General features: G+C 36.3%; 2 protein-coding genes across 2 annotated transcripts; both read left to right on the plus strand.

The window, feature by feature from the left end:
* LOC104783771 (zinc finger MYM-type protein 1-like) lies at positions 2,486 to 3,667 on the plus strand. The gene has a single exon (XM_010508883.1). The coding sequence runs from the start codon at positions 2,486 to 2,488 to the stop codon at positions 3,665 to 3,667; it is 1,182 nt and encodes a 393-aa protein (XP_010507185.1).
* LOC104783772 (MATH domain and coiled-coil domain-containing protein At3g44790-like) lies at positions 7,151 to 8,529 on the plus strand. The gene is made up of 4 exons (XM_010508884.1): positions 7,151 to 7,269; positions 7,375 to 7,535; positions 7,629 to 7,903; positions 8,059 to 8,529. Exons 1-4 carry the CDS (start codon positions 7,151 to 7,153, stop codon positions 8,527 to 8,529), a joined length of 1,026 nt encoding a protein of 341 aa, XP_010507186.1.

Below are 10,389 nucleotides of genomic sequence, written 5' to 3' on the forward strand. Positions count from 1 at the left end.
GAATCGAGTGTTCACGGCCGAGTGGTCGATCCCGTGATCACATCATGGAGGGTCTCTGAGACGCAGTCAAACAGATTGGGAAAGAACTGTTTCTGGTTGATCTCGTTAGGCTCCAAACAAGGCAAATAAGGCAAGCTTGGTTCCGGATATAGAAAGTAAAGGTGTGGGAGGATCCGCCTGATCTCTTGTGTGTTGGTGCACCTTAGAGTGTTGTAGGGATCTTCTAGAAGTATATAATAGTCTCTTGGCTGCCACAGATACGTTTGATCTTTACCAAACTCGTGAGACTCCAAATAAGGCAAGTCTAGAAACCATTGGTTTAGAAATTGAATAACTTCTAAACCAAAATTGATTTTGGCTTGATTCCAACTCGACGTGTTCCTCTGATGGGTCAAGAATGTAGAACAAGTCGTTTTGTAGCTTAATTCCTTTTGGTTGGGTTGATATGCTTCAAGAAAGGCATGTATCTCTTTGGTACGCTCGGGCTGATTCTCTCCAAGTATCTTGGCCGTCTTATTGGTGTTCCCTCCCTGATCTTTGGCTGATAATGACTTGATGTCCCCATCATCTTCAGTTTCAGGGGAAGAGCAACTTTGTTGCAAGTAGAAGAGTTTGTTCTTCCGTTGGAGTAAAGAGTCTTCATCCATGAGTTAAACAAGATGTTAGCTTTCGTTCATATCTTAGGGTTTTCGTGATCTCTTAGACTCGCCAGAGGAAGTATCGCTTCAGAATGTAAAAATCTTTGACAAAGAGATTCAAGCTCTGTTTCATGTATTGTAGATTCCCAAAGCAGCGATCATCATCCGAAACATTAGCAGCTCTAATTGCAGAATATGCCAAACGGTTAAGATCTAGTGATCTCTCTTCTGTTGCAATCATGACCTTCATGATCTCTCTTCTGTTGCAACTGAGTGTTTCTCTCAGTTGAACGTTCTCAACGTAAGCTAGGGTTAAAAAAAACTCACACAACTTTGATCGTGTATCTGAATTATGTTGTTATATATATATAGACTGTAAGAGCATCATTAGCGCACCGTTGCTCAAAAAAAAAAAAATATTTTAATACATAACTTATAAGAAACTGACATGTGTAAAAATGTCTGAGAAACTTGCTTCATAACTACTTTGAGCAACGTTTTCTTTATTTCTCTCTCCTTTTATTTTTTTTATTAGTTTTTAATAAGAGAATTTGGGAGAAATAACTACTAGTAATTATGGTCTAAGAGCATTTTCATCAGTTATTCTCTAATAGATGTCTTAAATATTAATTAATAATAATTTTATCTAAAACCTTCCACTAACTTCTATTTATTTTTTTCTCCTCTATTGTTTATATTTTACATATGAATATCTTAAGAATAAAAGAATACATATACAGTGGCGGAGGCAGAAAAGAATGAGGGGTGTCATATGACACCCATGAAATTATAAAGTTTAGAAGAGTTTTTATAAAAATAATTAATTAACATATGTTTAAGTTACGTTTGACACCCCTATAAAATTTTGTTGACACCCTTAAATAAATATTAACATTTGGGCTTTTGGACAAACGGGTGGACTTAGTTTTTAACAAAATCTTAATCCAATATATTTGTATGACTAAACATAATAATAAGTTGATTAAAAAAACCTAATTTAACAAAAGTTTGGACTCTTCCTCTTCCATCATCATCGTGCGTACTCTTCCAATCTTCCTTTCCAATTTCCATCATCATCTTTGCTTAAGCAGATTGAAAACTATGAATCTTAAGTTAATTCGTTTGTATAAGATTTTTTGTTTTGTTTAGTTTAAGTAATTAAAATACTATATACGATTTTGGATTTGTGAAAATAGAAGGGATTGCTTAATAGTTTTTCTCTTGGATATCTTAGTGGGAATGGAATCATGAATTATTATTTATTATTGTTAGTTTGTTACCTAGTTGGAACGTAACAAAAATTTATTTCATTACTTGTATGTTAGATTTTTTTGTACAAATAATTACGCAAACATGTTACATGTATAGATAATTTGTTCGGTTGTGTATTTTTTGTAGGCAATACAATTGATAGATTTTTGAAAAGAAAATCTCCACCACCCAACATTGATTCGGATGACTTGCCATGGGATCCAGCTAAAAGAAAAAGCATTCTAAGTTATCATCCTAATCAAAGAGAGGAGGTACGACGTAGATATTTGATAAGAGGACCTTATCAACCTCGTGATCATAATTTTAAACAAATTATTGTAGGAGGTATATTACGGCGTTTTAATCCACAATGGTATGATCAATATGGAAGTGATTGGTTAGAGTATAGTGTGGAAAAAGAAAAAGCTTTTTGCTTGTGTTGTTATTTATTCAAAGATCAAGCTGAGAAACAAGGTGGGAGTGATGCTTTTGTTTCGATTGGTTATTGTGGGTGGAATAAAACCTATGGGTTTACTAAGCATGTAGGTGATCATACTAGTTTTCACAGCATTTCCAAAAATAAATGTGATGCCTTGATGAGACAAGGTCAGTCTATCAAACATGCTTTACAGAAGCAAACTGATGTTATGAAAGATGAGTATCGAGTTCGGCTGAGTGCTTCAATTGATGTTTCTAGACATTTGTTACATCAAGGATTACCTTTTCGTGGCCATGACGAGACAGAAGATTCAACAAATAAAGGTAATTTTTTGGAGCTTCTCAAATATACTGCTGGCCAAAATGAGATTGTGAGAAAAGTTGTGTTGAAGAATGCCCCTAAAAATAATCAGATGACATCTCCTCCAGTTCAAAAAGATATTGTGCACTGCTTTGCAGAAGAAGTAACTAAATCTGTTATCCAAGAAATTGGTAACGATGTCTTTGGCTTATTGGTAGATGAATCAGCTGATGTTTCAGACAAAGAGCAGATGGCTGTGGTTTTTCGCTTTGTTGATAAGTATGGAATAGTAAAAGAAAGATTTGTTGGCATTAGTCATGTGAAGGAGACATCTTCTTTATCTCTGAAGATTGCTATTGATTCTTTGTTTGCCAAACATGGATTGAGTTTGAAAAAGGTGAAAGGACAAGGTTACGATGGAGCTAGCAACATGAAAGGAGAATTCAATGGATTGAGGTCACTGATTTTGAAAGAAAGTAGTTCAGTGTATTATGTTCATTGCTTTGCCCATCAATTGCAGTTAGTTGTTGTGGCGGTAGCAAAAAAACATTTTGAAGTTGGAGACTTTTTTGATATGGTTTCTCTCTTATTGAATGTGGTTGGGGCTTCTTGCAAGAGAAAAGACATGCTTCGGGAAAGCTATCGCAAAAAAATTGAAGAAGGGATTAGTAATGGTGAAATTAAGACTGGAACTGGGTTAAATCAGGAGCTTTCACTTCAACGGCCTACAAATACTCGCTGGGGTTCACATTATAGGACTTTACTACGGCTTGTTGATTTGTTTTCTTGTATTATTGAGGTTCTTGAATATATTCAGGATGAGGGCGTAGATACAACCAAAAGGAGACAAGCATATGGCCTCCTCAAATACTTTCATACCTTTGATTTTGCTTTCTATCTCCAGTTAACCTTACATATTTTGGGGCACACTGATAGCTTATCCAAGGCTTTACAGAGAAGAGATCAAGATATCTTGAATGCTATTTCATTGGTGGCATCTACTAAGCGACAACTGCAGAAGCTTAGTGATGATGGATAGGATGATTTTCTTACTAAAGTATGTTCTTTTGGTGAGAAAAACAATACAGAAGTGCTTAATATGGACGAAGAGTTTGTTGATTCAAGAAGGCCAAGGAAAAAGACCAACATAAGCAACTTGCATCACTATAAGGTAGATTGTTTCTACACTGTCTTAGATATGCAACTTCAAGAGTTCAATGATCGATTTGACGAGGTAAATTCAGAACTACTTGTTTGCATTGCATCCTTAAGTCCGGTGGATTCTTTTCGGCAATTTAATAAATCAATGTTGGTGAGAATGGCTGAGCTTTATCCAGATGACTTTAGTTTTGTGGAGCGTGTATCTCTTGATCATCAACTTGACATCTATCTTGATAATGTGCAAAGAGATGAAAGGTTTTCTAATCTTAAAAGTCTTGGTGATCTAGCTCATGTGATGGTGGAGACAAAGAAACATATTTCTCATTCTTTGGTTTATCGACTTTTGAAGCTAGCCTTGATTCTACCTGTTGCTACCGCAACCGTTGAAAGATGTTTTTCTGCAATGAACATTGTGAAGACAGCTTCACGTAATCGTATTTGTGATACATTTTTTAGTGATTGTCTAGTTTGCTTTATTGAAAAACAGGTACTTGACACTGTGACAAACGAAACAGTGATTAAATGTTTCCAAAGTATGAGTGAGCGTAGGATTCATCTTTAGAATGAACTTTTGTAAAAACATTTTTTTTTATCATAATCTATATTTTCTTGAGAAAAATATTATGAGTTATGACACCCATGAATAACTTTTCTCGCTCCGCCACTGCACATATATATTACATTTTTTATTCTTTGAAGTTGATGATCACCAAGTGGAGGACTGAGTTGCAGAGAACAAATCAGCAAAAGCTCTTCCAGTACCAAATCCTGCAGTTTGCAAAGCTCTCTTCACCATCTTTTTTATACATAGCGGTGATTGTGTTGGTTTCTCGTTTTAATGAGCCAAGCCTCCTTTTAAGAAGAATCTGAATCTCTCTCTTCAGCTTTTTTTCCGGAAATAAGAGGAAGTTTCCTTATATCTCAAGACGCTCCACCGAAACAAAACTCTGAGGTATATATTAAAAAAGACGTCATGATTCGTTGTTGAGACAAAATTGCTTTTTTTTCTTAAGTGTCTTGATCAGATAATTTAACATTCAATAATCAGACCAGGAGAATGTTAAAATTTAATTAACTAATTTTAAATCCACTTTTTTATTTGCTATCTTTTCTTAAAATTAACTTTAGCATGGGGTTATGTTGTATTTTTATAAACTTTCTAATTGCAGTAGTAAGAGCTTTATGATATTTTCCCTGAGTTTTGCGGCTGTCCTCCGTCCGTTTATGGGCTCAAGGTAGGTGGTTTCCAGAGCAGATCTGGCACATGGATACGATGAAAGGTTTGTGGTTGTTCGCCGGAGTTTCCTCTTGGTTGAAGACGCCGAAGGTTGTCGTAGGTGTTTTTCTTACAGCTCAACATTCAATTGACCGCTGTAGTTTGCAGCGGAAGTCGATGGAGGATTGGTGGATCACGCTGCTCGTCTTGGAGGTAAGTTCTAGATCCATTGGATCTTAGTAGGCGGTTGCGGATTCCGATCTTTAGTTTATGTCTTGAGCAATCAACAAGTTAGAGATCGCCGCATTTTTCTTGCTCTGAGATAACCGGGGGATAGCTCTGAGTCTGGAAACGGGGGATAGCTCTGAGTCTGTTGAGTTGCTAGGCAAGGGACAAACACTGCAGAGCCTGCTGTCGGCGGTTAGAACAAGCCGGGAGATTTGTTCCGGGTTAGGTGAGACGATGGAGTGTGAACCGGCATCAGTTTTCGAAAGCTTCTGGTAAGGGTTTACTTCATTATCTATGCCGCAAAGGAGTGGATCTCGCTTTCGCCGGAATTACTGTTTAGACCGCTGCTTCAGGCCAAACTAAATTCAGCAGGAGTCGATCTTGTTTTCGTTAGTGGACCAATTTTTCTGTTATCTCTTTTTGTACCTGCCCAATTGTAAACTACCAAGGCCTTGTCCATTATTTTTGGGAAGGCCCATTAATAAAGTGTTTAAAAAAAAAAAAAAAAAAAAGCTTGATAGTTTTGTTGAAATGCTAACTTAGAGGAATTGGGGTTTTTTTTTTTTTTTTTTCAGATGTGGTCTGATCTCATCACGAAGAGCAAAGAAGGTAAAGCTGATGTGATTCAAACTTATGTGTTCTGGAACAGGCATGAGCCTGTAAAGGGTCAAGTTAATTAGAGCTCAAACATGTTCCACAAGATGGAGGTTTGTTTTGGTCGGTTAACATCGTTCTGGCATGATATATGGTTTCCATTGGGGAGATTTGTTAATTTGTGGCGCTGTCCCAACTTGTTAGCATGATTGACAAAAATATTAGAAACCGGTTAAGCTCAAATCAACTCTCGAGAAGTTCTGCTTATGAGGGAGCTTGGTTCCATACCCATAGCTTGTACATTCCTCATGTTGTAGTAAGTTTTTTTTTCAGAACTCTTTTCTACTTTAAGTCGCATTCATAGTACAAACGTTTTTGTATGAATACAATTTTACATTCATGCAAAAACAATAAACTGTTACGAAGGATAAATTTAGCCGAACTGGTAAATTATGTAAGAGAATCCAAATCTGGTAGGATTCAAGCTCAAATGAGCTTATTAAGCTAGAAAGAAATATAGAAAATGAAATTGAAAGGAAATAGCTTATCAAAGTTTTAAGTAAAAGTAAAGAAAAGAAGATCTTTAAATTGTCATCAAAAACACAAATAACTTGGATTTTATTTCATAAAAATAAAAATAAAAAGAGACATCTCTCTGATACACGCTATGGGATTAAATATCATAGAAGGAACAAGAAGACTTTAGAAGCTTCTTATGTCGATTTACTTCTATTTCTTTTTTAGATTCAATTATGGTTATGGTAATTTTAGTTAATTAGTAGTTAAGAGTCGGTTGTCAGGGTCTTTATAAAAAGGAGACTCAAACATGAATAAAGGGAACTTCGAAGCATTAAACCTTATTCTCAGGAGAGACTAGGGTTAAGGGAAGCTAAAAGCTTTTACGTTCTTTGTTTCCCCAAGCAACTTAAGCAACTTACGACGGGTCCAGTTACTAGATCTGCGGCGAAGGTACAGGCTCATAACACTCTCTAGATTGATTCAAAAGACAAATTCATATAAATCTCTACTAATAGACATTTTTGAGAGACTGGTAGACTATGAGTCATGGTCATTATATATGCTATCGAGCTTGCTTAAATAAATTGGGCCGAAGTCCACTTTAAGTCCATTTTCATAATCTATGAGTCAAGAAGACCAAGCGACAAAAGCGTCCAACCAAAGTCCTTTCTTTCATAATACATAGAGTCAAGAAGACCAAGGGACACAAGCGTGGTTCCATTTGCGAATTGGGTGCGTGCCAATGCCACTCTAGAGTTCCGTTTTCTCGTCTTCAAGTTTGATTGCGAGGAGTCGTCATCTTCAATGGGGAATGAAGAAGCAGCTGATAAGAAATTCACTTGGGTGATTAAGAATTTCTCATCTCTGGAATCTGCGTGCTTGACCATTCATTCTGATGAATTTGTGATCGCTGGCTGCAAATGGTAAGAAGAAGACAACTTATGTTGTTGTTTTTCTCCTCCAGTATAGGTTTATGAGAACATCCTCCGTTGCTGACTGTCTTATGGCTTTTTTTTGTTTGTAAGCAGGCGTCTTATGGCCTATCCAAAGGGATTTCAGAATGCTAGTCATTTGTCTTTGTATCTGATGGTTGCTACTCGTAAAACTTTGCCTTGTGGATGGAGAAGACACGTAAAATTTCGCCTAACTGTTGTCAATCAACTCTCCGGTCTACTCTCCCAACAACGAGGTGATAGTTCGTATTTTGTGGGTTCTATATATGTCTACTTGTGTTTGTTTGTGTTCAGTTAGATGATCAGTTCTATCTTCTTGTTGTCTATAGATAAAGAACAATGGTTTGATCAAAATGTTACTCTTTCTGGGAATCATAAAATGCTCCTCCTTACCAAACTTTATGCCAAGAAAAGTGGATTTCTTGTTAACGATGGAGTCAAGATTACTGCGGAGGTAGATGTTCTTGAAGTTATTGGCGAATTAGACGTTTCAGATGCATCTAAAATTGTAATTCATCCTCCGAAAAGGATAAAGCTTAACGATCATGGTGCTTCCGTAAAGGAAAGCATTAATGTCTACGGGTTTCAAGTTCTTCCTTCACAGGTAAAAGTTTATTTTCTCACTGTTTAAGAATGTTTGGTTAGATAGGAACATATTTGAACATTACTTACAGCTCTGAGGTTTCTAACTAATGATACCATCCAGCCTTTGGATATGGAGTATACATATGAGTTTATTATACTTTGTTTCAACTGTAGGCGGAATCTGTGAAACGTATATTGGAAAGACACCCGGATATGACACTAGAGTTCCGAGTAAAGAACCAACATATGAGAACGTCATGCATAAATCTCCTTCTCAACATAATAGAGACGTTGTGCCAGGCACTGCAAGACTTTTCCTTTGATGACTTAAGCCAAGCAAAGAAAGCATTAACATACCTGAAGGATTCGGGGTTTAAGGTGGATTGGTTGGAACGTAAGGTGGAGGACGTAAAGAAAAAGAAGATGGAAGAGCAGTTTGGTAAGACTCGGATGCAAGAATTAGAGAAAGAGCTTAAGGTCTTTAAGCAGAAGTGCTCAGACATAGAAGCTCTACTGGAGAAAGAGAAGGAAGAACTGAACAACTTGAAGCTAAAGTGCTCAGAAACGGAGGCCTTGCTGGGAAAAGAGACAAAGGTGTTGGCCGCCGCCAGAGCTGCTCCTCTAACGTTGGATGATTTTTTCTGATGACTTAGGTTCTGCTAGGTGTTATGTTCGTTTGAATCAATGTTTTAAAATTAACACGGGGAGCTAGACAGACGTATGTTGTAACGATGACTCAGCTTGGACTAAGATTTTGTTAGTTGTCTCTTTCATGGCTATGTAAACGGATTATTGCCGGCAAAGGTTAAGCTACCAAGTGTATTGCTCAATTTTTGACTTAAACCGAAGTTCGTTTTTTGAAACTAGAATTCATCAAGGGAAACAACAATCCCCTCTGCGAAAGAAATACTTTTCGAAGCCGTTTTTAGTCTTGATTTGTAGAGCAATTTTAGGTTTGCGAGTTGATTGACTTTTTCAACTTTGAATTCTCGTTGGTCTCTTTTTGTTTTCCAACGGTCGTTTTTTATATTTGCATAAATCAATCATTTGGCGCTTCCGGGCATATATATAGTATTTCTATCAAAGTGCTCTAAATGACTTGTTGTTTTTGTTGATAAGTATTTCCAATATAATTTTATGATATAAGTTGCTCCATTTCCATATTATGACCGACTCATATCGTTATACCTTAGTAATATAAGTTACGTTTGTTTATTCACCCGCGGTACATCAAAAGACTAAATTATAAATTAATGTATTTTAAATAATAATTTTTAATTTATTTACTTTTCAAATTCTCCATTAATTAAATTTTATCTAATTAATTTATAATTTTTTTTAGAATGTTTTTTTCTTCTTCTTACGTTTTATACAGTTTATAACATAATTATATTAAATTTGTTTTTAGATTGAATATAAAATTTAAAAACATTTAATTATCAGCATTTTTTTCCTTTATTTTGACATCCATTTCTCTTCACAAATTTATTATTTTTATCATCACCTTTGTATTTTCTTACAATTTTGTTATTAAGAAAATTACCGTCACAACTTTTAAAGTTTTCTTTTTTAACAATAAGATTTTAACAGTTAAAGTATCTACAGCCAAAGTCTCTGCAGTCCAAATCCCATTGCAGAGAGAGAAAGAGTGATTCCATGAGGACAAGATATCGTCTCTTTTGCCTTGAGAAACTTGAGAACTGAACTCGAGCAACGCTTTATCGGTTTGATCAGTAAAAACTGTAAATACAGATTCTGGAACAACTCGCTGCGAGGAACGAGTCGTTGTGCCGAACAGAGTGTTGTTCCAATCAGGAAGCTGCATCAGATCACAAGCGCCTGAGTTGCTGACGTGGATGTGTGAGCTGATGCGGCAAGACGTGAGTGGATGTGATGATGTGTCGAGGGAAGTTGATGACTTGGCATTGAAGATAGAGTCAAGATTTTTCTTGGAGATATGAAGAATATTCTCCACAACAAATTAAGTAAAAGATAAACTTGAGCAGCAAACAGTTTCCTTATCCTTGGAGATATGAAGAATATTCTCTACAACAAATAAGGAAAAGATAAAGACGAGAGCAAACAGTTTCCTTATCCCTTGATTCGATCAAAGAGCTACCTGCTGTTCGATCAAAGGACGGTCACACTGTGGTTCGATCAAAGAGCTACCTGCTGTTCGAATTCTCGACTATCAGCGTCCTATTTCCCAACATCCAGTTGTGATTGCAAGGAGGGTCAAAATGCCTACAAACATGAAGCTGTTTCAATAGGCGACGAGACTGATCATCAAAGTGCTTAAGGATGCGAAGCACTGTCAGCAGGTAAGTGATTCCCATAACTCAGTATACTATTGTGATACATATGTCTGTTTTTGACTTAGTTGATCACTCAAGCTGGGGGAGAATGATTCTGGTTCTGGTTTTTGATATAATTCTAATCACCGTCTAGTGATAAGGAGTTTTGTACTTATGGGTGAGAATCATTGTTCATGGGGGAGACTTAATT

This window comes from Camelina sativa, chromosome 4, assembly GCF_000633955.1.
Source record: "Camelina sativa cultivar DH55 chromosome 4, Cs, whole genome shotgun sequence".
Lineage (NCBI taxonomy): Eukaryota > Viridiplantae > Streptophyta > Magnoliopsida > Brassicales > Brassicaceae > Camelina > Camelina sativa.